This window comes from Nicotiana sylvestris, chromosome 1 (genome assembly GCF_000393655.2).
Source record: "Nicotiana sylvestris chromosome 1, ASM39365v2, whole genome shotgun sequence".
Lineage (NCBI taxonomy): Eukaryota > Viridiplantae > Streptophyta > Magnoliopsida > Solanales > Solanaceae > Nicotiana > Nicotiana sylvestris.
In genome coordinates this window covers 147,513,548-147,539,133 of record NC_091057.1, presented here as the reverse complement: position 1 = coordinate 147,539,133, position 25,586 = coordinate 147,513,548, and the positions used below count along the sequence as shown (strand labels likewise).

At 33.2% G+C, this 25,586-nt stretch overlaps 2 protein-coding genes across 2 annotated transcripts; one reads left to right on the top strand and one right to left on the bottom strand.

The window, feature by feature from the left end:
• Positions 1 to 2,548: 2,548 nt before the first annotated feature.
• On the bottom strand, positions 2,549 to 8,516 carry LOC104236073 (vacuolar protein sorting-associated protein 36). The gene is made up of 9 exons (XM_009789930.2): positions 7,846 to 8,516; positions 7,279 to 7,482; positions 6,930 to 7,023; positions 6,689 to 6,746; positions 6,292 to 6,361; positions 4,805 to 4,940; positions 4,652 to 4,736; positions 3,333 to 3,386; positions 2,549 to 3,225 (listed from the first exon to the last, which is right to left on the bottom strand). The coding sequence occupies exons 1-9, from the start codon at positions 8,440 to 8,442 to the stop codon at positions 3,222 to 3,224; spliced, it is 1,302 nt and encodes a 433-aa protein (XP_009788232.1). The 5' UTR covers positions 8,443 to 8,516; the 3' UTR covers positions 2,549 to 3,221.
• Positions 8,517 to 9,585: 1,069 nt separating this feature from the next.
• Positions 9,586 to 16,123, top strand: LOC104236072 (uncharacterized). The gene is made up of 10 exons (XM_009789927.2): positions 9,586 to 9,761; positions 9,850 to 10,392; positions 10,837 to 11,061; positions 11,576 to 11,800; positions 13,215 to 13,312; positions 13,406 to 13,467; positions 13,858 to 13,927; positions 14,969 to 15,059; positions 15,143 to 15,205; positions 15,381 to 16,123. The coding sequence occupies exons 1-10, from the start codon at positions 9,681 to 9,683 to the stop codon at positions 15,993 to 15,995; spliced, it is 2,073 nt and encodes a 690-aa protein (XP_009788229.1). The 5' UTR covers positions 9,586 to 9,680; the 3' UTR covers positions 15,996 to 16,123.
• Positions 16,124 to 25,586: the final 9,463 nt, after the last annotated feature.

The window sequence follows — 25,586 nt, the reverse complement described above, 5'->3', positions numbered from 1 at the left end:
AAAAGACGCAAGGAAGAAGACGAAGTCAGTTTTTTGTATAATTATGTATAATCTTGTATATGAGTGTAGAAACACACCTTATAGACTATTATACACCTTTATACAAGCATCTGTAGACGAATTTCTTCCACGATTTTCAGTTGCAATTCTTGTTCAAAACCAGTCCAAATCCCCATTAAATGACTTCAAATTTTATATACAACCTCCTTATACTATTTCTAACAAGTCTAAATAACACCCACTCCAAATTTCTCACAAAATCAAATTCGAAATTTAAACCCACATAATTAAGCTTGTTAAAAATCTAATTTTCACCACCCAAATGAATTTGGTTTGTTGAACTAATATTTGAGTCACAGTTACTGATTCGAAAATTAATTTAAAAGCTTGAGAAATCTTTTTTAAAAATTAAATAGTAATTTTGAGAACCTATTGGAGTTGAATGTTGAATCTTAGCCTATTATTTTTGGGCTAGTTAATTGTAAATTGAAATATGGACTATAAAATTGAAAAATAAGGAGCCCAATTGTTCTAATGTAAAATTTCCCCTAAAATTTAACTAAGAATTTAATGCATGTAATATTAAAATACAATCATAAAAATAATGGCCGATTTAATAACAAATTATAAAAGAACTATAGTACTTTATTTTTATATTTTAATAAAATTACTTAAATTAAAATTTACTTAGAACTTAAATTAATGGCACTAGGTGAAAAAATAAAATATGGTAAAAAATGATATTCAGGCGTGAGGAAACAAATTTTGCATTGTAAGTTTTCATACTTGCCGAAAAAGAAACTAATTTTGTTGGTTTAGAAACTTCCATAATGAAAAACATTTTCCCATATAACATAGGAAATGGTTAATTTGCCTATGTATGTAAAAATGCCCCTCGTTAGTGTCTTTACGTACCCATCATACCTATAATTTCTTTCGTCCAACGTAGAGCTTGGGGCTTTCACTTCTTCGGCGTCAATAGTTATACGTTCTCTTTAGGGTTCATGGCATTGCTTTGTAGTTCTCAGCCAAGCCAGAGATAAATTGGCTTGCTGCAAGAAGAGTAACATCTCGAATACCGCCAACAATGTAATTGATGTTAAGAAGTTGGAAAAAGCTGTCAAGGAATTGCGGGCGATGGCTGGCTCTAGGGTAAGGCCATTAAAGCTTCTACCCCAAAACTTTTTCTATTAGTTATAATTATTTATATTAGTAAGATTATTTTAAGTTCACAAAACATTAACATTTTGTTCCAATACATTGGGTTTAGTTATCAAATATTTTATTAGTAGATATAAATATTTAAATAATTTAACACAAGATTTTAAAATATTAGACAATGTTATATTATGGAATACTAAAGAAAATTTATTAAGAACATACAATTTTTTCTTAGTTATCTAAATTAATCGTGTCCCTTTGTTAAATCGTTGTCACATTACTAATGTTATTTCCACCCGTCTTCTTAAGTTTTGACTTTAGGCCTCCGATCTCCTTGAGCCGCCCCTGTAAAAGAGACGCTACGCGGCAATGTGATGTTGAAATCCCAACAACAAGTTCTCGGGAAAGGGTTTGATGAAAAAGAGATGTGAGCTGTGGGAGATCGAAGCAGTAGCAAGAGAAAGGCAAGTCACAACGGCAAAGAGATAAAGAAGCGACTCAGATTGCCATTGAAAGCATAAAAAGGACAGTTGATTTTGATGATAGTATGCAAGCCGAAAGAGAACTCTTGATGATCACCGGTGCTACAAGTTCTTGGTAGTTAAAGAGTTCGCATGTTCGACTCTACTTTTTTTTTCTTCTAATGTGGTTTGTTTTTCATTCCTTCTTTATTTTCATGTTTTATAGTTAGTACTAGTTCGTAGCATAAAGTTGAATAGTGGAGTAAAGATGAGAGGAGACTGGATACTGCAGTTAGGGAGAGCTAAATATATATATAGGCATCGTGAAATGGTTACCTGAAACGATCGTAATTAAGAGTCTGTAATATGTTTAATACAAGAACAGCTTTACGTATACTGTGCATTATATTTTCTTAGTTATCAATTACATCAAATGATGCTTTTCAGATAATTTTCCCTTTTCATTAAGAGGTTTCGGAACTTTTTTTCCCGCAACATGAACGTAAGCAATTATTTCTCATATCAGATGTTGAATATATTGCGAATGTATTTTACATGGAATTTGATAAACAGTTGAAATTCACATAGTAGAATTCCACGTATCAAAATCAATTCTAAAATTCTTGATTTATTTTACTCAAGTATCACAATATTCTGAAATTGTTGTTGGTACTTGTTTTAGCTATCTTATCAAATTATATCGATAAGAAAATATCCAATTTAGTGATATTGAGTTTTCCTTTCCAAATTATTCGGTATCATTGGATGTAATATTTCCTTCTTTTTCAAAAGGGATCTTTACACAAATAGCTAGACCAATTCAATATTTACTTTTTCTAACCAGTATACATAAATTATACAATGATTATACACACTTATACTATCAAGCAAACACAACTTCAAAGCTTACAAAAGACAATGGCAAAAGAAAAAAAATCACCTTGTTTCGAAACAAACGGTACCTTGCTTAAGTCCTTTACTCACTTAGTTATCCATACAAAAATAGTTTTGACTCGCTCAAAAATTAAAAGCTCAATCTCTGTTTCCAAATAACTGGAGATAATGAATATTTCGTTGGCTAAACTGCCTATGAGCCACACACAACTAGAGATCTGGTAGGTTGCAAAGAACTCTTTGTGCTTTCGATTACCAAATGTACAGAAAAGAATCTTCGTGCCTTGCATGCAAAGCGATAACTCAAAACAAAAGGAATGCTAATGTGCTTAAATAACCATAATACAGACTACATCGACTCTTTATTTCTGTCGGATGGGAACTAGAATCAGGTGCCAACGTATATTGCCTTTACCTTGTAATGCCACCACCTAATGTGGACTTCTCTGTCCTTATCATGCTGAAGTACGTAATTTCAACTCAATTCCTCTGCCACGAGTATCCTAACAAGCAAAATCTAGGCAAACCTCCAGCCTTGTGATCTCCCCTTCCGGCTCTTCAAGTTGGGACGGGGACTATTCATCCTATTTTTAGTCTCCCGTTCAAGCTTTGCAGTAAATAAATTTCCAAGAGGCACCTAAAGCAGCAAACTAGCCCTGAAAGAGCATCCTGATGCATGAAGTTCTTTATCATGCTGCTTCTATTTCACCTAGGAAATTATCAGAATTTAAAAAGGAAAATGTGAGAAGAGCGTCATTATGTTGCTGTTCTCTTTACAAGTTTAAAAACTAAACGCAAAAGTTACAAGAAGAAAACCTGGCAGCAGAGATAGCTTTGATCCATGTATGATAGATTCCATATTCTTTCACTCTGCAACAGTTCAATCGAGGATTAAGTTTCTCAACTATTCCTAGATTAGTAGAACACTGAAGAAAGAACTTGACAGCATAAAAAATAAAACAATATGTATCCATGTCAAGGAACTTCTAATAACATACAAAAGCAGAAATTGGAAACCCTAGTAAGTTGCATGGCGAAGATTTTCACCAAAGCTCAGATAACATGTAAGAAAATAGATGTTGGACCTGACTCAAACCCGAAAGCTAGTCATGAGATGAGGATTGCCCAAAAACCATATACGGAGACAACACACTCCCTCAACCAATATGAAACATTTTAAGTTAACACAAGCTAGATGGAATTTTGTCTATGTTTTCAAGTTAAAACAAACACGACCTCACATAGTTGACTAAAATGTTACAATGGAATTAACTAAATACTATCCGAATAGTGAATTAAAACCAACTTAAGTATCATAGTTTACACATATAACCAAAGCTAGATGATCACGATTTATAGATTTTCGGCAGAATGACAAACTACCTAACATTCTAATAAGAAAATGATCAACTTTTGTTGGCTACACAAACATTCTTTAGCTATCCCTCAAAATCATAGTTCGCAAAAATCAAACATATGTAAGGGTTCTACCATCTAGATGATCATGATTCATAGATTTTCCACAGAACGACAAATTACCTAGAATTCTAATAAGAAAATGATCAACTTTTGTTGGCTATACAAACATCCTTTGGTTATCCATCAAAATCACAGTTTGTTGAAATCAAACACATGTAGGAGTTAAGGCATCAAGTTTTAGTTGGATAGCATCATAACAACTCCAGCTTCCCATGTGACCCAATTTAATAGCACACTTTAGAGAACCAACCATCACAAACACTAGTTATTGGACCAATCAGACCTTATCGGATATTGTTGAATCGTGTGACAATCTTATCAAAAGCTTAAGTTGCAAGAGAGAACACACTTTTAGTTAATTATATCTTTCAACAGATATCTTCCTACAATTTTCTAGAAATAGGTTCTTTCGGGATCAGGAAACCAAGATGGAATCCCATAGCGGTCCCGAAACTTTTCGGTGCCCAGACAATGAACAAAAAGCACTCTAGTAAAACAAAATCTTGATTAGTGGGCAGCCCCATTCATATATAATGTAATTAAGGATAGCTCTAATCAAGGCCCAAACAAAAAAAGGGCCTAACTACATCCCCAACAGATGTAACACCAACATTATATGTGTCGACTAGAACAGTTTGCATCTGTAAGTCACTTACAAGAATATATCATCAGCATCAATTTCTTGCAACAAATTGACGAAAAAGCGGAATCCATCTGGACTAACATCTCTACACAGAAGTCCTGCAAAATATGATCACAACTTAAGCACCGCTTTCTATGAGTTAAGAATTAAAATCTGCAGAACATACCTTTGGCCTCGGCTGCAAGAAGGTGCTCTTTGGCCATAGCTGGAGCAATTCCCAGAGTCATTGCAGCATCACTAGCAGTGATACCTGCTCGTAAAGTGTCCGGTGTAGTAACCAAAGATCTTATTCTAGTAAATACCTGCAGTTAATAGCAGAATTGTGGGCATTAAGGGCATAGAAACAAATATTGTACGCCAGGTCTATTTAACAGGAAACTGAAAAAGGACAGATTTCAAAAATTCAAACGACAGTTAAAAAGTCTATTTTGTAGTTGTGCTCTTAGTTATGTTAAGGAGAGGTACTCTTGGAATTCATTTAGGAGTCCTTTAAAGCATGAAAAGTCGTCATCAAACTATGGATCTCAGTCTGACATAAGTGATCATATAGTGATGTCAAAACCGTGTCCTACGTTATGAATAACTAACTACTTCTTGAGATTGCTAAGTAACTTATTTTTTCCTGGTTGAGCAATTATTTCCTTAAATCGTCCTCTTGCTGGCTGTCTGTCCAATGTAGAATGGTCTAAGACCTTCTCGTACCCCATTAGATGCCATTGGACATTATATAATTTAAGATCCTCCAAACTTTGGGGTTCACACATGTAATAGGATATGGACTTACAAATGTGAGTTTGATTTTTTTAAGGTTGTCTATGATACCACAATGAAAGAAGAGAAAGGTTCCGGGGACTAGGTTTCAGAACAGCCAGCATAGTGGCCAGAAGAAACAGTGCCGTACGAATGACCACTGAGAAAAGGTTGGTGCCGCAGAATGGTCAGGGGAGGAGGCATCATGCCAGCTGAGCAGATACTGACAAACACGAGAGGTGCTGCTGGAATGGTCACCAGAAAGAAAGGACAAGAATTATAAACTTATGAAGACTATTGGCCTGGAAGACGGCTTTTGACAGGCAGCACAAGGATGTCCATCAGTAGGAAGTAGCCACTTATATCTCTATCAAGATTGTTAGGTCTTCAATACCATCAGAAAGAATCTAGAATCTAAGTATCAAACCGATAGCCTTAAAGCAATGCATAGAGTGTCCCAAGACCTATAAATTCCTCTCTAAATGCCATTATTACCGTTATGTTATACTATTATATAACTCAACACTCCCGACACCCTATCAGTCTAATAGGTTAAACAAGACCTGTTTACCTATTCAGTATAATAGTCTCCTTCAGCAATCACTTGTATATCATTTCTACTTTGACTATGGATTAAATATCTATAAGTTGCATCATGAATACAACCAGAAATCTACTACTTGAGAGAGAATAATTGATGACAGATACAATCACAAGAACTCGGTATGACCAAAAAACAGAGGGAGGACAATGGCAGTGAATTACTTAGAAGACTATGGACTCTTACATTAAGTTCAAGAAACGCAATAGGTAGTAGTAAGAGAGATTAGAGAAGACCAGAGAAAGCAAGAACTGTATTGGCAGAAAGGAGATGCTCAAGTGAAGCCAATATGAAAGTTTTACCTCATCATCACTGTGGCTTTTGCTCTGGATGACCATGACATCACTATCAAACTTCCGAAGCATAACTGGTCTGTAGAAGTAAAATGTTATTTCCTTTTTCTTTAATGCAAGCAAGTAGTCGAGATGAACCCCAAGTTACATTTACCCTATGGTTAAGAACTAGTTCAAGGATGAATGTGCGTGTGTGTGTGTGTGCATATATACATATGTATGTATATGTATATACATATATATATATATCTACATACATACATACATACATACATACATATATATATATGTATGTATGTATATATATATGTATGTATATATATATGTATATATGTAAAGAGGGAATATGTGTGTGCGCGTGTGTTCCTGCAGCACGGGTGTGTGTAGGGAAAAAAGGGAGGCATACACGTCAAACTTCTCCCAGAGAGAACAAGCACGCAGCAAATCGTCGGGTGATATCAATTCTGTAAAATCGCAACAATAAAGTTATAACAGCCTGTAATGATACTACCAAAAGAATGAAGAAGAAACTAAAGTGACAGACTTTTGAGTTGAAGACTTATTATCCAATAGGTCGAGTGCACACAAGCTGGACCGGACACCACGGTTATAAAAAAAATGGAAAAGGAAAAAGTTTACAGGATTACCTGTTCCACGAGCCCGATTGAAAAGGCAATAGATGTCAATGAGATTAATCATTCCTCCCGATCTCTCCAGTGGAATTTTGACAAAATCTGCCAACTAAGTACCAACATATTATTATTATTTTGCAAATTTACTGAAAAGCAAATATTTGCAAGATTACAAGCCAATTAGAAATATTACATTTCCTTGACAAGAATAATAAAGAAATTATGAAACTGATAAGTCTGCTTTCTTCTACCCATGCCTCATATGTGCTTGTGAAGATTGGTGTCCACCTTTAGTTGCGATTACAATCAAGGCTAGCTCGTAAAACTGGATACACTTACTAGTATAGCTACTAGGAAGAAATACCTGCCGAGATAATTGTTGATGATACAAAGCACCAGCAGATTCTTTAGTAACTGGAGACACAATACCAACACTTAATAGTAATTCTTGCATCTCTTCTTTGGTGCCAATTTCCTCATCATTTGTGCCAGTGGCCTGACTAGTTGAGCCAGAGAGAAGCTTCGTTCTCATTCTCTCAGCTAGCATCACCATTTCTTTAGCCTTACCCTGTGTATGAGAATTATATCAACTGATAGTGGATATCAACTGATAGTGGAGAGATGCGCACGTAACAAACTTAACTTATCTACCACTCTTATTATAATTGAAACCAAATTATACACAGACGAACTCTTTCACACTTCATTTCAGAAACTAAATGGCATATGTTCCAACTTGTAAACACTAGAAGCTCCTTTAGTGCTTTACATATCAGAAAACTAAATAAGGGAAGTTCTATTCGTGCCAAGACAAGAGCGTGTTAAAGCTAATATGAAATTTATCGCACCCATTTATTACATATCCACAAAATCACTGAAATCAACACATAAAATAACTGAATAACATAAAATGACATGAACTTTGGCATACCATGAGAGCATTCAAATCCTGAAAAGCATCCTGCAAGCTCTTATCAGTATTCTCCCACATCTCCTGCTCTTTCCTCAATATCCCAGCTACACCAACAACCGGCATCCTCACCGCGAATCCTCCATCACCACCTGACCCATGACCCGAACCCGAAACCTCCGGCCCAGATTTTACTACCCCATCTTCCCAAGCTTTCCTTCTCCATGCTTCCCAAAACTTCTCCAAGAACGAGTCAATGTCCGATTTACCCCTAAGAATCAAAGTAATTACAACCATCATCCCTTTAAGTGAAGCCTGAAATCGGAATCTAGGGCTTGCAAACATTGACTTGATGGATTTTTTGAGGGAGAAGATGTGAGTGACGGCTGAAAGAGGGATGAATACGGCAGTAGGAGGGGAGGTGGTGGATGATTCTTGTACCCAAATAAGACGATGAGTTGTGAGAATGAGGAGGCCCGATTTAAGGTGAGGGAAGTTTGGGTTTTCTTCAGAAAGGAGGTCTACGGAGGAGAGAAGGCTGCACTCTACCTCGCCTGGTTCAAGCACCGGCCGCCCACTTCCGGTTAGCTGTGCCGCCGGTAGCCAATTCCCCGCCATACTGGCAAACTGAATAAACTATAAACTTGAACTCAGATATCAAATTCACTTTGGTCGTTTGCTTCCGAACTCGGAATTGGTTCAGTAATAAAAAAAGTTTTTTAGAAAATGTTTTCCTTTTTTGTTCAAAGTCAACTTTACGCCATGTTAAAAATTGTACTCCCTTTGTTTATACAATTTCCTCATTAGCTTATTAAAAAAATAGAATGTTATATTTTTATAGTAGCCATATAATATTATGGTATACTTAAAATTATACCTTTTAAAAGTTTCACAACCATACAAATATTAAAATCATAAGTCCAAAAAAAATCTTAAATTTTATGTAGAGTCAAATAATGACAAACAAATTGGAATAAATAGAATAATTTCTCATCATTACTTAAAAATAATGGCAATAATTTTGTTCTACAGATATAGATTAAACTTCCTTTAACTAAAATGAACAAATAAAATAATATTTAAACAAAATATATATAATAATTGATAATTGTGAATAAAATGACAAAGCACTTAAGAATAGGGTCTAATGGTCAATAAAATGAATGAAAAATCAATCCTTGGTAATCAAAATTATTTGGTACATGTGTTTATTGGAAGTAGCATGTATCCAATAATAATAATAATAATAAATGACATATAAGATGCCAGCATCAAATTAATGATATATAAAACAATTAGGTGTTGATATTTAAATACACAATTGTAATTATCAAAAAGAGATTATGAAAATGAATAAATAGTAGAGCATTGAAATGGGAATAAAAATAAAGATTGATTTTTTGTTATGCGAAAAGTTATCTATAGATGAGTTTACTTTTTTATATTGATTGGGGTGTATGGACATATTTTTTTAATCTACCAAGCTAATGTGATTTACAACAACAAAAATTATTTATATTAAATCTAATTTGATAACTTAGGGGGAAAAATTAAATAAAATGTTATAGTCAGTCAAAATTATTTTATTATAATATTAGTGTATAGGAAGATGAATTTTAAATTAGTTTTAAAATGTGAGAAAAAAGGAGCGTGCACCCATTATTGGACCGGTCTGGTTTACGGTTCGCTTTTGGTGGATGCTCCGGTTCACAGTAACGACAACCACGTCACAAAGTTCACTTCCTTTCGTTAACTCTAAAACCCTAGAAAGTTGGAGCCTTCAGCTGTCCTAAAACCCCGACTCCCTCACTGTGTTATACATGCACAGGCAATAACCTTTCCTCTTCAAAAGAACCATGTTTCCTGGTCAAAATCCAAGGCCTCAGCGCCCTTCTCAGTTCCATACCAATGGAATTGCACCTTCAGCTCCCCTGCAGGTTCTCATCCATTTAATTTTCTTGTATCTTTAATTTAATCTTAGCTTTTTTGTTGTTTGATTATGGGTTCCTTGATTAATTTCATCAGATTATGGGTAACCCAGGAAGCTTTATGCAAAACCCTATGCAACTTCAGCCTCAGATGGCAATTCCAAACATCAACTCAAATACCCAATTTTCCCCTCAGCAGCTTTTCGCGTTCCAAATGAACCAGATGAATAATGTTAACTCTCAACAACCAAAAGGTCAAGTCTTGGCCCAAAATGTTGTTAACCCACCTCAATTCTTGAACCAGAATGTTGCAATGCAAAATTTGAACCAGCTTCTCCAATTACAAATGGCTATGCAAATGCCAGGTTTTGCTCAGCTTGTTCCTGGGAATGTTCCGTTGTATCCAAATCAGGTGTCTCAGGGTATTGGACTTCAAAATCCTAACTTTGCTATGAATGGGCATTTGGGTCTTATGACTGCCAGTGGAACTGTCCAGCAGTCCATGAATGGAAATTTGTCTAAGCAAATGGCTAATGCGACTCGGCAATTGCAAGGGCAGTCGCCACTGATGAACTCTTTTGGCACTGTTCAGCAGCCACAAACTCAGAACTTCAGTGTTCCTGCTTCTGCTAATTTGCAGGTGAATACACCTGGTGCTTGAATTCTTTTTTTTCTGCACTTCAACTGCATATTGTGTTTGATGTGGTTTAATCTTTTACTAGATTGTGTTTTTGGTTGTCTTCTCTTAGACTGTCTTAATATATTGAGTGCAATATGTATTACTGGTAAATCCCATATGTGGTATGCTGCTATTTGCTTAAGATGATGAAGCATAGATAGATTGTGATGGGCCTCCTTAGCTAGTAACATGCTAGGGAAAGCTGTTAAATGGAGGACTAAGAATTGCGTGATCTTATTCTGTACTAGTAAAGGATTGCATCATCTTTCAGAATAATTATTGTTAAAGGGAATTGGAGTAAGCTGCATTATAGAGGAACATTATTCCTGTTTTAGATGTGCTCATATATGATGCTTGTTTTAGCCAGCAAAGTTTGCTAATATTTCTGCTTATTGTTCAAACCAGGTTTCTCAGGGTATGAGGCCTCAAAGTTCCAACTTTGTTATGAATGCGCATATGGGTCCTGTGAATGCCAATGGAGTTGTCCAGCAGTCTAAGAATGGTTTTCCTAAGCAAATGTCTAACGTGACTCAGCAATTGCAAGGCCAATTGCCTCTGATGAATCCTTTTGGCTTTGTTCAGCAGCCACAAGCTCAGAACTTCAATACTCCTGCTTCTGCTAATACACAGGTGAATTCACTTGGTTCCTGCATTCTGTTCTGCTTTAGTTTAACTGCAAAGTCTGTTTGTGGTGGTTTAATTTTCACAAAATAGTTCCTGGTCACCTTCCCTTAGACCGTCTTATTCTATTGACTGCAGTATGTACTGCTGGAAAATCCCATATATTTTACCCTGACTTTCACGTAAGAATCAATATGATTAAGAGTAGATAGATAATGATGAGCCTCATAAGTTAGTAGCATGTCGGGGAAAGATGTAAAATGGAGGATTAGGAAAAACGTCATCTTACTCTATGCTAGTGAAGGATGCTGCCTTAAGTTATAGCCTTGCTGAATGGCGACATTATTTATTGCAGCTCGATCATTGGTAACTCTCGTCTAACATGTTCTACAGAACATAATTATTGTTTGTTAATGTAAATGGAGCGTAGCTGCTTTATAGAGGAAGAGGACTACTATTCCTGCTTGTAGTCCTCTTCCTAGTTATGTTTGCTAAAGTCTGTCCCTGGTATTGTTCAAACTAGGTGTGTCAGGGTATGGGGCCTCAAATTTCCAACTTTGCTATGAATGCACAATTGGGTCTTTTAAATGGCAATGGAGCTGTCCAGCAGTCTATGAATGGGTTGTTTGAGCAGATGCCTAATGCAACTCAGCAATTGCTAGGCCAGTTGCCTCCGATAAATCCTTTTGGCTTTGTTCAGCAGCCACAAACTCAGAACTTCAATGCTCCTGCTTCTGCTAATACACAGGTGAATTCACATGTTTCCTACATGTCTGTTTTGCTGTACACAGGTAAACTACTTTAGCTGTGTTGTTTGTTCGAAATGGCTCAAGCAATTTTTACTAAATAGTTTCTTTGTTTATCTTCTGTTAGACCTTCTTATTCTATCAATCACAACATGTATTACCTAGTTGGAATAAAGAAATGAAACTGCTTGTCCAAGAGCTTACTGGAAAGTCCTTATCAAAAAGAGAACAATAAAAAAATCCTTATCAAAAAGAAATTCCAACAGTTTGAGCACTGCCTTTCACTTTACATGATGAAGGATAGATGCATTGTGAAGAGCCTTTCCAGTAAGCTCTTGAACAAGCAGTTTCATTTCTTTATTCCAACTAGGTAATACATGCTGTGATTGATAGAAAATCCTTATCAAAAAGAGAACAATAAAAAAAATCCTTATCAAAAAGAAATTCCAACAGTTTGAGCACTGCCTTTCACTTTACATGATGAAGGATAGATGCATTGTGAAGAGCCTTTTCAGTTAGTAGCTTACTGGGGGAAGATGTAGAATGAAGGACTAAGAAAAGCATCTTGTAACTTTGTACTCAGTAAATCTTTAGCTTATCGCATTGCTCTATGGCGGCGTATTTCTTGTAGCATGGTCATTGCTAACTCTCATTTGACACAACCTGCAGAAATATAATTGTTGTTTATTAATGTAGATTGGAGTAGTCAAGTTGCATTGCAGAGGAATACTTCCATTTTTTTGTGCCATTGTCCCAATAGCATGATCCTTGTTTTATTCTAAAGAATGGTTCTGTTTATTGTTTCCACGTCAGTTTTGGGATATGATTTAGATTTAAGAATACTTGAATGCATACTTATTATGAAAATATTAAAGCAAACCAGAAGGCTTTATATTTATTACTCAAAAGTTACAACATCAGATTAGCTTTCTGCAACTTATGTTACAAGTCATAGGCAAGGCTCAATGCATTTAGGATCACAATGATAGAATTTTGCGTAAAAATAAAATTAAACAAATGAATAAATAAATAAATAAATAACAAGTCTTCTTGTTCTATGCGTAGAAGTTTAACAACATGAAATGCATCCAAGGGTATGGCCTAGCAGTCAATGAAGCGGTTAAATACCCAAGTAGAGATAAAAACCTAGTTGATTTCTTTTCATTTGCCTAAGCCTTGAAGGATAGAGTTACGTAGTACATGTGCTGGTGGTGGGAGGTAACAGGTACCCAGTGGAATAGTTGAGGTGTGCATAAGCTGGCTAGGATACCATCATAATCCCCCCCAAAAAATGTTTAACAGCATGAGATTGGTTTTGGACAGTGTTGTTTTTGCTCCGAGGAGAATCGAGAACCATTTGACTATTTGCATATGATATTTCTTCAGATGACACTGAGCTCTAGAACTATTTTGCAGGCAAACCCTGAAGGTGTTGGTGGGCTTAACAAATCAATAGGCAACCAGCAAAATTCTTACAATAGTAACTTCTCAAGGAATCAAAAACATGGCGCTAAGTATGTTCGGCCCTTGTGGTTCATTTATGTTTGTTCTTTCTATATGTAGCCTTTATCCATTTTATTCCTTTCCTGATCTCCATTTTTCTGCAGATCTATGAAGTCCCAGTTTGGCAAAGGGAAGTTCTCACCTCATAGTAAAAGCCTAGAAAAAGGTCTGTTCTTTTTGTTTTTTTGCTCATGTACTTCTTACCCATCTTCTTGATCCCGGGGTCTATCGGAAACAACCTCTCCACCTTCATAAGGTAGGGGTAAGATCTACCTCCCCAGACCCCATGTGTGGGATTTCACTGGCTTTGTTGTTGTTGTTGTTGTACTTCTTACCCATCTATATGATTTGTCAATTCCAGCATGTCCTGTTATTTGATTGCGCTGCATGCATGAACTTATTTTTTAGTTTTAAATGGTAAATACAAGCTCCAGATGTCAATTCCAACATGTCCAGTTAATCTGCTTCTGACGGACAGCAGTTCTATTTGTATATTTGCGTGACATTGCTCTTGAGTTATTTGTAGTAAACACTTCCATTCTCACCTTTTTCTCAGGCCATCACAGAAAAGGGGAGAAAAAAAGTTTTCTTGCTAATTCAGTGAAACCCGAGATGGAGAAAAAGAGGTACTTCTCTGCTTTAGTGTAATCTTATAGTGCATCATGTGCAGCAGAACGAAAAGTCTTGTTAACATTTGTTTAGCCAGTAACCCTCAAGGGTTGGCCTGGTGGCAATTGACTTGAGCCTTGGGGTTTGCTCCCTTTCAAGGTCTCAAGTTCGAAACCCACGGGGTGCAAACAATTTCTGAGGGCCATCGGACTGGGTAAAACCTGAATTAACCGTGGTGCACTTGCGGGAAACTCCTTGCCGAGGGCCTGTGTACCCCCGGGATTAGTCGGGGTTCTTAGAGACTCGGACACCTGGTGCAAATCAAAAAAAAACATTTGTTTAGCCGGTTTTTGAGAATTTTGTTGAGTACAGTTTTGTGTGAAAGTTTTTTCTTTTTCTGGTTTCTTGTCTGTTTGTGGTGATTATGTTTTTTCTTTGTTGAGACATTGGACGCCATTAGTTTGTTTTCAAGCAGTTGATCGACAAAAACTTCAAATGTTTGATGTGGAAAATAGGATTTTCTTTAGATTGCCTAGCAATAAAGTCAAAGGTGATCTATTTTATTACCAAATCATGGTTCAATTATATCAAATGCCCTTCAACAATCAAATTGGTTTTTCTGCATGTCACATGGGAAAAGAGAAAGTCATCGTAAAAATGAATGCTCTCTCCTGTACCCTGGTACCTGTGTTGGTGGAAGGTAGCAGGTACACTATGGAATGGTGTGCATGCAAGTTTACCCGGATACCACCTTTATTAAAAGAAAGGCTGAAGGCTCGCATAGCATGGATGGCTCCTTGATGATTTCTATTTTTGATGGGATTTTGTTCTGAAAAAAGTAACAGCATAATCAACTTCTATTAATTTTTGTTGTTTTTCAAGGGTGATCTTTAGATTTTGTCATTCTGTTGGCAGTTGGTCTTTAGTTTTTCTAAGCTTCTATCTCTCAAAGTCTTATCCATTCAAGTTTCCTCTGTTTTCTGTACTTTATTTTTATTTTCACCTTTTGTTTTATTGTTTTCATTTATTTTCTTTGGATATTACTCTTGGATGCAAAGGTCTCTCTTGGTGACTTATTCGGCCCAAGAAATCCGACGGTGGCGGGAAGAACGCCGTAAGAATTACCCCTCAAAATCAAACCTTGAGAAGGTTGGTTACGCATACTTCAAATAATGTCTGTACTTGGTTATATTGAAACGTGGCATATCTTAAGAATAAATTTGCTGCTGCAGAAGCCGACAGAGAAAAGGGCAGAGACTGATGATAGTTCAAGTGCTGCCAAGTTGCGCCGTCAGGTATGTTGATAATCCTCATTTCTGTAGTATTCAATGCCATCAGAAGTTGCTGAAGACATGAGTTTTTAATTTGTATTTACGATAAAGACCTGTATACATGTATTATGTATATATCTGTGTGTATGTGGGTAATCTTTTACTATTCATATTACTTAATTAGTTTAACTTCTTGCAGCAACTTAAGGAAATTCTGGCCAAGCAGGCTGAGTTAGGCTGTGAAGTTGCAGAAATACCATCATCCTATCTATCGGATTCTGAGAAACAAGGGGATGGAAGGGAGCAAAAAAGGCCATTGAGTAGAAAAGAGAGGTTCCAAAAAAAGTTCAATAAAAGAGAAAGATTCAATCGAAATGACCGCTTCTCCAAGAAACGAAGATTTGGAAACTCTGACTCATCAATTACTCGTGATCAAAACGCTTCTACTGCAGGTCAGGTTACAGAAACCGCAAGAGAACCAACACTACTACAGAAACTATTGAGTTCAGATATTCGGAGAGATAAACGCCATCTATTGCAGGTCTTTAGGTTCATGACCATGAATTCTTTCTTTAAAGATTGGCCTGAGAAACCCCTGAGATTTCCCCAAGTGATACTTAAGGAAACAGGACAAGAAATTGAAGCTGCTGAAGAAATATATGATGCTATCGATGCAACCGTCGAAAAATCAGCAAATGACAGTGACAATGATGAGGAAAATAATATTCCTGAATTTGCTGAAGCAGTTAGTGAGTTACAAGAAAATAGTAGTAACTCTGAAAGTGTCAAGCTGGAGGGACAAATCACTAATTAGACAAAACAGCCTGTATCTCAACCTCTTTCATATCACTGTTTATTGTATATTCCTTTGCTAGCTTCATCTTATGTGTATATTCTAACTTGTCTAAATGTCATGGAGCGGACTGGAGTTTTGATTTTCAAGGGTTACTAACATGTTAGATTTAACAGTTCAAATCTGTGAACACTGCCTAAAAATCCGCCACTGATAATATACTTCAGCGGTCGTTTGGTAGGATGTATTAGCTTTGGTATTATTATCGGTAGGATGTATTAGCTTTGGTATTATTATCAGTAGTATTTTTATACGTAATAAATCATATCATTAGTAATACCATGGTTTTTAACATATGGATAAGCATGTATAAAGGTAGAATTTCCTTTTCAAAAAGATTTCAAACCCTTTCCAATGTTTTGGAGGGTATTTTTGTAAACAAATAATTTTATTTAAATAATTATGCAATGCATGTTATTTTTAGTACACCAAACCAAATAATCGGTAAGAAATAATCTCAACATTACTAATTCCAATCATATTAATACACCCTAATCAATATTATTCTTATATACCCTATCAAACGATCCCGAAGGTAAGGGGTGTATACACAGACACTTCAGTATTATACTTAACTCGATAATATCAGGAAAGAAAAATTAGATGATTTTGTTCCGTCAGACAACTCTAGTTATACCTAGCAATTTCAAATTTACAAAATGAAAGTCCAGGGAACCGATGCAGCAATTGTGAAGCTTAGGGGTGTTCATAAAAATTCGAAAATTCGAATCAAACCGAAAACCAAATCAAACCGACCAAAAAAATCGATACTTTATGGTTTGGTTTGGTTTGGTTTTGATTTTGAAATTTAAAAACCGATCAAATTTGGTTTGGTTTTGGTTTTAATTAAAAAAACCCGAACCAAACCGAATATAGGAGTAGCTATTTTAAATTTATTATTACACCTATATATGTATACTTTTGTACAAAGTTTTAAATTTTTTATAGTAAATATTAATCGTTTGCACTTTTAGTACAGTTCTTTACCTTTACATTCTAGTTTAATTGGTAGTTTTCTTTTGTTAAGTGTAAGAATCTATTTCATGTTAAAAATAATATATTTTTAATTGAGTCCTTAAATTATTCATCACTATTTGTTTCAATTATCATCAATATATCTTGGTAAATAATAAATTTCTCACAGGGCAATTGATTTGATAGTGTTACGTTAAAAATGTGGTCGCCAAAATGTGTGTTTGGTAGTGTATGTCTTAATTTAAGAAAAAACCGACAAATAACCGAAAAAAACGAAAAACCGACATAAACCGAATCAAGAAAAAACCGACTTAATTGGTTTGGTTCAAATATTTGAAAAACCGACTTACTTGATTTGGTTTCTTTTTAGGAAAAAATCGATCCAAACCGAACCATGAACACCCCTAGGGAAGCTAATTCGATAAACGGCCTTTGGTCAACATAAAATTGGAGAAGGAGTTGTCCGTAATTTTGCGGGACATTTCCTGTTATTAGTAGAAGCCTCGAGGACTACACGTGAAAATAAATTCGTCTTGTTTCTTTCTTATTTGGCCGCGTTATAGCGCCTTCTCATTTTCTTTCCATGCCGGCACATTCAGATTATCATGGATCATGCCAATCACATCCATTTTAGGCAATTAGTGTCTTCGATTCCCTTTTAGTGGGGCCAAAATCCAAATTACTAAAAATTAATTATGGTATGTTAATGTGAAGGGAAAATACAAATGTCCATGATGAAGAATTTTTTATTTTTTATTTTTTAAAAATTATTATTATTATTAAGAAAATACGCAACCAAAAAGAGTTTCAATTTAGAAAACATTGGCACGAGGCTATTGAATAATCATTCCAGGCTTCCAGCTTTACAAAATTGAATTATTATATTCTATCATTTCGAATTCAACACGCCAATTCCCCCAAGAAATAAGAGGCGAAAAAAGGAGGAAAATCGAATTAGGTGATTGGCCGATTGGAGGACTAATTCTACCATAAAATATGTATATGGTAGTCTACAAGAAGATTCTTCCTGTCTAAAGACGACTTGATATATATTTTTCTCACGTTGAACTGAAATTATTTAATGTCTTTGGATAATAATTAAGTATTATATTTGCGAATAAGTTTTCTAAATTATATTTAATTATCAAATTAGGACTACCATCAATTAATCATTGTCTATGTGACTATGTCACGATTCAACACTTGAATATCGTCACCGTCGTTTAATGTGTTGATCCACCGAGTGACTAGGGGTGTTCAAACCGAACCGGAAAACCGCACCAAACCGAAAAATCAAACCAAACCGATTAAAAAACCCGACTAGGTTTGGTTTGACTTGGTTTGGTATTGTGTAAAAAAATCCGAACCAAACCGACATATAAATATATAAATTTTATTTATATTTTTAAGACTTTATAGTGATTTTTCTTTAGAAAATATAGAAATATTTGGGATCCCCTCATGTATTAACCTTGAAAGCGTAAATTAACGAAAAATTATTGTTAGACGACTAAGAAAATAACTATCATGTGTTACTAAAAAAATTCTCCCATTAGAATATTTTAATAGATCATATGTTTGTCAATTTTTTCCATATTTACTAAACATATATTCACTTATCAAAGCTTTATCTATAATTTTAATAAAGTAAGATTGAAATAATATTCATGTAACAAAAAAATCCGAAAAACCCGACAAAACCGAACCAATCCAAACCGATATAGTTGGTTTGGTTTGGTTTTGATAAAAATCGAACCAACCCGGTCCATGTACACCCCTACGAGTGACTTAAGTTAAACTAGACTGGCACCCGCAAATAGGTTTAGTTAATTAGTTATAATTAGGATGTAAGTTCATCAATTCCTAGGCTAAATTTACCAAGATCAACTTTCATTAGATTATTATCGTCCGTCCCAGCTTAAATGAAACAGAAAAAAATCTGTGTGGGTGGTCAAATGCAAGGTCCATAGGTTATAAGGGGCCACATAGAATAAAAATATGTAAGAATTCTTTTAACTTTACAGTTTGTTTTTATAGTTGTTATGTATCGTTTTATAATATATCGTATTATGTTGTATTATATTGTAATATAATGTTTGGATAAATTGTATTGTTTGCTGTAATTTCATGATGTCACACACCAATAATATATAGAATAAACTTAAAATATTACGAAAAAATAGGATATGGGGTAGAATTATTAATAAAAAGATTGGATAAATGATAAAATAAGATTATTTAATAATAAGGAAAGACAAAATGAGAGGAAAAAATAAGGTAATAACGCGATCACACCAAATCAGTCGTTATATAAAGTGATCACACTTTTCGTCGTTATATAACCCTAGATTTAATGAAACGATATGATACAATAAAACTTAGTAACAATCAAAACAAACACTAAGTAATAATATAATACAAATACAACACAATAACAACCATCTAGGGGATAAAATGTAGTATTAATAATACAAATACAACACAATAACAACCATCTAGGGGATAAAATGTAGTATTAAAATGTCCTGAAAATGGTGTGGTTTGAAAGAATCTATATAACTATATAAAGTTGGGCACTAAAATAGAGAGGTGGCACCTCTCCTAAACCAGCATTGTTATTTATCTTTTACCTCCTTTTTCCCCATTTTTTGGCATCTTCTTTTCTTTTCTTTTTCTTCCGCTTAAATGTATCAATTATTTACATTGTTCAACAAAACTTAATATATCGTAATGATACAATGAATGTGAGTTTTCTGTTACTAATCTTTTCCTCTTCTAACCTATCAGTTATCTATCTCTTCCCTTAAATTGAATCCATTTTTCTCATATTTCGAAATGCTTCATACAACATCCAAGTAAAAATGTCGAGTTTGTGACTCGTGAGTTACATGATAGTTTAATTCTATTTTAATCTGATTGTGTTTTGTTATCTAAAGTAGCTAATTTATGTTAGGAATGGTGGAAGGAGGATTCATTGAGGATTATGTTTTCTCAAAGTCTTTCAGTTGTCGCCCCTCTGCTTTTTTGAAGACAAACGACGGCAGGAAGTTTATTGCATTTACATTTGCTTCTGATAGAGGCATTGGATATGCGCGAGGACATATTACTTTCGAGCGTAAATTTATTAATTATTGGTCATAGTTTTGCTCATCTGTTTCAAATATACCTGGAATTATTGTAACTCTCTAACCTACTTTCAATTTCAGTGACACCCTCCCACTTGCATCGATCAACAATGACCATATAAATGGTAATTTTACAAGATTTCTACTCTTGAAAAAATTTTAGCGGTATGTTTGCCTTTTAGAGAATTCTGGTATAAGATGCCGTGTATAATTCATTCACGGGTTCCATTAGCATCCTATTTGGTAACAAAGTTTCAAATCTACGAATAGCAAAGAGGATACAGAAAGAGGGCAATTCAGCCTTTAAATCTTGCCAATTGTTGTGATTGTCACTGACAGGTACAAATTTATTTATTCGTTTTTATTTTATTTAATCATATTCATATCCATAGTCGATGGCCCCTTAATTCCGATTCACACCAAGTAACCCCACTAAGGGACGTAAATGCTCCTACCAAAAAAGTTTCATTCCAAGAGCTCAAGCGGGGGTTTTGATTAGGGTGAAAGGATCTCAATCATCCCATCACACACCCTTGATGGAGTTTTATTTCACATATCCTTCATTTTCTTCATAATAGGAGAAAAAAATCTAAACAAATCAAGCTTAAATAAGTATATACAAAATATATATCAGATTAAGAGATTTATTTCTAAAGTAATAGTAACACAAATTTTCTTCAATACTTCTTTTCATTTTTAAAAAAAAAACAAAAGAGCTAAATTGACAAGAACCACAAATCAGCTTTACATATATAGGTTAGTCTATTTATGGAAGTTGGCACACTTGCACTATCTTGTAACATGGGTGGTGCTTCAAGACTTGAAGTTAGAAAATTGCACCAACGGATGTCTATGTAATAACTTTTGCATCTATTTAAACAAGTTGGACCTATTTGACCAAATTAAATTTTAATCTTTGTATTCTTTTCTCTTTCATCCCAATTAAATTTATAAAAAATTAATTTTAATCTACTATTATTTTTTATAATCGCGCGAAGTAGTTAATAGTAATAAACAAACACTTTGAATTCTTTGACGGTCTATTGATGGAAAAGAAGAGTCAAAATGAGACATCTAGAATTCATTGATATTTCGTTACTGAAATAAATGAAAGTTGCCACAGCGACTTTCATAACGTGTAAAATCTGGAAGCAGTCTAATCGTATTTAATTTCTCTTCTAGTGAAAAAGTTAGGTTAATGCTCTTTAATTTTAAGGGACCAAATAGTTTGGCTACCAAAACCTACTTCTCAATATAATTTTAACGGTAAAATATTCATGTACTATGAGAAAAAAGTTTAAATATACTATTCGTTATAGTTTGGGTCCAAATATATCTCTGTCTTAATACTATTGATTCAAACATGTCCTTCTTCTACTAAGTTTGTCCAAAGTGGACATCCAATCATACGTGACATTAATATTTGATGAGGTGGATGTCACATGACATACCACCTTAGTGCCCCTAGTCCATATATAAAAGACTAAAATTTGAAAAACAATAGTTTTTACGGTAGCGGTAACGGTGGCAATGGTGGTGGAGGGAAAGAAATTTTTAGTAGTGGAAAAAAAATAGAAGGGAGGGGTAAAATGGATTAGGGGCACTGAGGTGGCAAGCCATATGACATTCACCTCATCAAATGTTAGTGTCACGTAGGATTGGATGTCCACTTTGTACAAACTTAACTGAAAATGATATGTTTGAACCAATTGTATAACGATAGGGGTATATATGGACTCAAAGTATCAAAGAGTATATTTAAACTTTTTCTGAAGGTATAAGGGTATATTTGACCTTTTTCCGTAATTTTAATTAAATAGCTAAAAAAGGAGGAACGATAAAGGGAACGGAAAGGACAAGAAAATTTCAGAGGATTTAAGCATTAAATTATTGCCATTAACGCATGAAAGTGACATAGATTATAAGTAGAAATAGCAATTAATAGGCGTAATTATTTGTGTCAAATTCTTCAGTTAACTACAGCTATCTCTCTTGACATAATTTAACATATCCATCTCTAGAAAGATTTTATATAATTAGAAACGGTAGAATTAGTTTCAAATCCCTTTCTAGGCGTATTATTTGTGTCAAATCTATATCTATATTATATTAAAAGGAGAGTAGTGAAGCATGTGGTTAAGCCAAGTGACAAGCTAAAAAGAAGTCACTTGGCAATTTAAAGACAACATTAAAAATTTGAATCATAAATGGAAACATAATTAATGGAAGTATAATTTAGTTATGGTAGGAATTCTTTTTAAGAAAGACTTAATTAAAGCCAAATATTTTAAAATTTATATTAAAGAAAATAGACTAAAAAGTTCATAAAATAATCAAAGCCAAATATTTTAAAATTTAAACAAAAAATGTTCTCTTTTGAGAACCTGTTGGACGTCCAAATCACAAAAATATTTTGTAAGTATTTTTAATTAAAATTTGGATTATAAATGAAAAAATATTTAATGAAAGTATAATTTAGTTATGGTAGGAATTCTTTTTAAGAAAGACCTAATTAAATAAATATTTTGTATCTTACATCTATATTATATTAAAGAAAATAGACTAAAAAAGCTCATAAAATAATCAAAACCAAATATTTTAAAATTTAAACAAAAAAATGTTCACTTTTAAGAACCTGTTGGACGTCCAAATCACAAAAATATTTTGTAAGTATCTTTAATTAAATTTGTGTCTAATTCAATTATGGTAGGATAATAATAAGTACCTTACACATTAATGTTAAGTTGAAATAATAATTCTACATTTAGTACAAGCTTTGTATCTGACCTTATTTGCGAACAATATACATTAATATAGGTATCATTTAGCTATGGTAGATATTCTTTTTTAAGAAAGAATTAATTAAATATAAATTTTGTATCTTCCAAGATCATACGTTCAAATTTTTGCCAAAAATCCTTATAAATTAATTTACTACTATAGTCGTTTCTTACAAATCTTTATTTAAGCAACTTTTACTTAGGTTTAGCTTCTCTACATTGTTTCGGTAATTGTTTTATCTTTCGCTATTTTTTGTTGAATGTTTTATCACCTTATTCATAACTATTATTTAAATTTAAATGTGGCAGATGTCATAGGAGAAGTTATTGGTCATGGTAACGTAGAATTGTATAACCAAGGTGGTAAAACAAGTACCTTTATGAACTTGGAGCTCGAGGATCGTGAGTATGCTTGCAACCATAAATTGAATTAGTTATAGAATCAATCACTATTATTTTTGTCATTATTAATTTGTATATTTTACATATAGGAGGAACAATATTTCAACAACATTTTGGGGAGAATTTGTAGATGAAATCTTGCCCCACTTGGATGGATCACCCAATCAACGTGTCATAGTGGTTATGCAGCTAATAAAAGCTCACAAATTTCAAGGTACTTGGATCGTAATATTAGATTTGAATTCTATTTGTGTGTGTGTTATTAAATTAAAATTAATTTTATATGTAGACAAATATTCTGTGCGTAATACTTGGCATTCCTCGAAGCTTTGGATTAATCCTGATCTTCCACAAGTTGCTGAATTTATATCCAGGTTTTTTTATATATAATATAAAATTTATATATGTACTACATAATTTTTTAGCATTTAGAACTAATACAAATTTGGATTAATGCAGATTAGGAAGTGGGCGTGAAGTTAACCTTGAGAGGTTTAGTCAAACAACTTCTCAACGTAGTTATTCTGTTTCTGAAGAACTGGCTGCTGGGAATGTGGAAGTTAAAAACATTGAAAATTTTAAGTTTATTTTAAATTAAAAATGAAAATAAAGCAATAAAAAACATATGGCACAATTAGCTAATAACAATTATTTATTAAAAATTAACAAAGAAATTAACTACCTGAATTAACTACTCAAACATGGGTGATGGTTGGTTTGGGTTAGTTAATTTCTTTATTTTATTTTGTTAAATCATTTTCGTTTTTCTTTTTCAAAATAAAAAGTGTAATTATTCACTAAAATTAAATATTATTGAGAAAAATATAATAAAATTTAAATATTTAGTTAATTATTAGTTATTATTTTTGAATTTAAATATTTATAAAAAAACGAAAATAATAAAAAATGAAAAAACTACAATATATATATTGGTTACTTTATTTGAATTAATAAATATAGATCTTATAATTAGTTATAATAAAAAACGAAAAATATAAATATATAATAAAAATAACTACCCGTTCAAATTGGCGGGAGTAGTTTTAAGTTGGAGTTTTAAAATTATTTTAAAATAAAATAATTAGAATAATATTAACTACTCAAACATGAGTGATATAATAAAGATAAATACATAAAAAAAAGTTATTCGATGACTACATAAGTCCCTTTAATTTAATCGAAAATTTGTTCATTAAAGTTCAGACAATATTATTGAGCACAATAGAATAAAATTTAAAATAAAATTATTGCAAGATTAATAAAATATATATCTTATATTATATTACAAAAATAAAGTAGCGGAGAAAAATATTAAATAAAATAATATGATAATAAAAAAATTTATTAACAATGTAATAATACTAAATATTGGATGATAAAATAAAGAAAAATTAAAAAGTTATTCGTTGCCTGTATAAGTCCCTTAGTTTAATAGAGATTTTATTCATTAAAATTTAGATAATATTATTAAGAATAACAGAATAAAATTCAAAAAAAAAAATATTTCAACAACAATTAATTATATATCTTCTCTTATATTAGAAAAAGAAAGTGAGCAGACAAAAATAGTAAACAAAGTAATATACAATAACAACATACCCAGTAATATCTCACATTTTGGGGTTTGGAGTAAACAAAGTAATATACTAATAAAAATTTCTATTAACAATGTAATAATACTAAACAATGGATAACGTAATAAAGAAAAATATAGAACAAAAAAGTTATTCGCTGACTATATAAGTATCTTTAAGTTAATAGAGATTTTATTATTGGGTATATCGTATAGACAATAAGATGACAATTTAAATTTAATAAAGCAATAAGGTCTAATAGGATCAAACAGACCCGATCATAATTTAATTTAATTAATATTTTTTTAATATTTACCGCGCATCGTGCGGGTACGACTACTAGTTATATTAGAAGGAGAGTAGTGAAGCATGTGGTTAAGCCAAGTGGCAAGCTAAAAAGAAGCCACTTGGCAATTTAAAGACAACATTAAAAATTTGAATCATAAATGAAAACATAATTAATGGAAGTAGTTAATGAATCTTATACTTAATCTAAATAGATCTTAGACAAATTTAATCTATATGTCTACATTTAAATTTATATTTATAAGTATATTTATATCTATGTTGATTCACCCATAGATTATTTTTTTTATTAGCTAGAGATATTGGAGGTAAAAATTAATTAAAAATTCTAATCGAAAAAAATAAAAAAATATAGAAAGACGTAATTGAGATAACCTACGACTATTTATA

What these genes read in the sequence shown, in the direction of transcription:
- LOC104236073 (XM_009789930.2), bottom strand. Translation starts at nt 8,442, where the DNA reads ATGGCGGGGAATTGGCTACCGGCGGCACAGCTAACCGGAAGTGGGCGG. An exon ending in CAATCGGGCTCGTGGAACAG is followed by an intron (nt 6,747 to 6,929) that starts GTAATCCTGTAA and finishes GCGATTTTACAG; the next exon opens with AATTGATATCACCCGACGAT. An exon ending in AAAGCCACAGTGATGATGAG is followed by an intron (nt 4,941 to 6,291) that starts GTAAAACTTTCA and finishes TATTAACTGCAG; the next exon opens with GTATTTACTAGAATAAGATC.
- LOC104236072 (XM_009789927.2), top strand. Translation starts at nt 9,681, where the DNA reads ATGTTTCCTGGTCAAAATCCAAGGCCTCAGCGCCCTTCTCAGTTCCAT. An exon ending in TAGTAAAAGCCTAGAAAAAG is followed by an intron (nt 13,468 to 13,857) that starts GTCTGTTCTTTT and finishes CCTTTTTCTCAG; the next exon opens with GCCATCACAGAAAAGGGGAG. An exon ending in CAAAATCAAACCTTGAGAAG is followed by an intron (nt 15,060 to 15,142) that starts GTTGGTTACGCA and finishes TTGCTGCTGCAG; the next exon opens with AAGCCGACAGAGAAAAGGGC.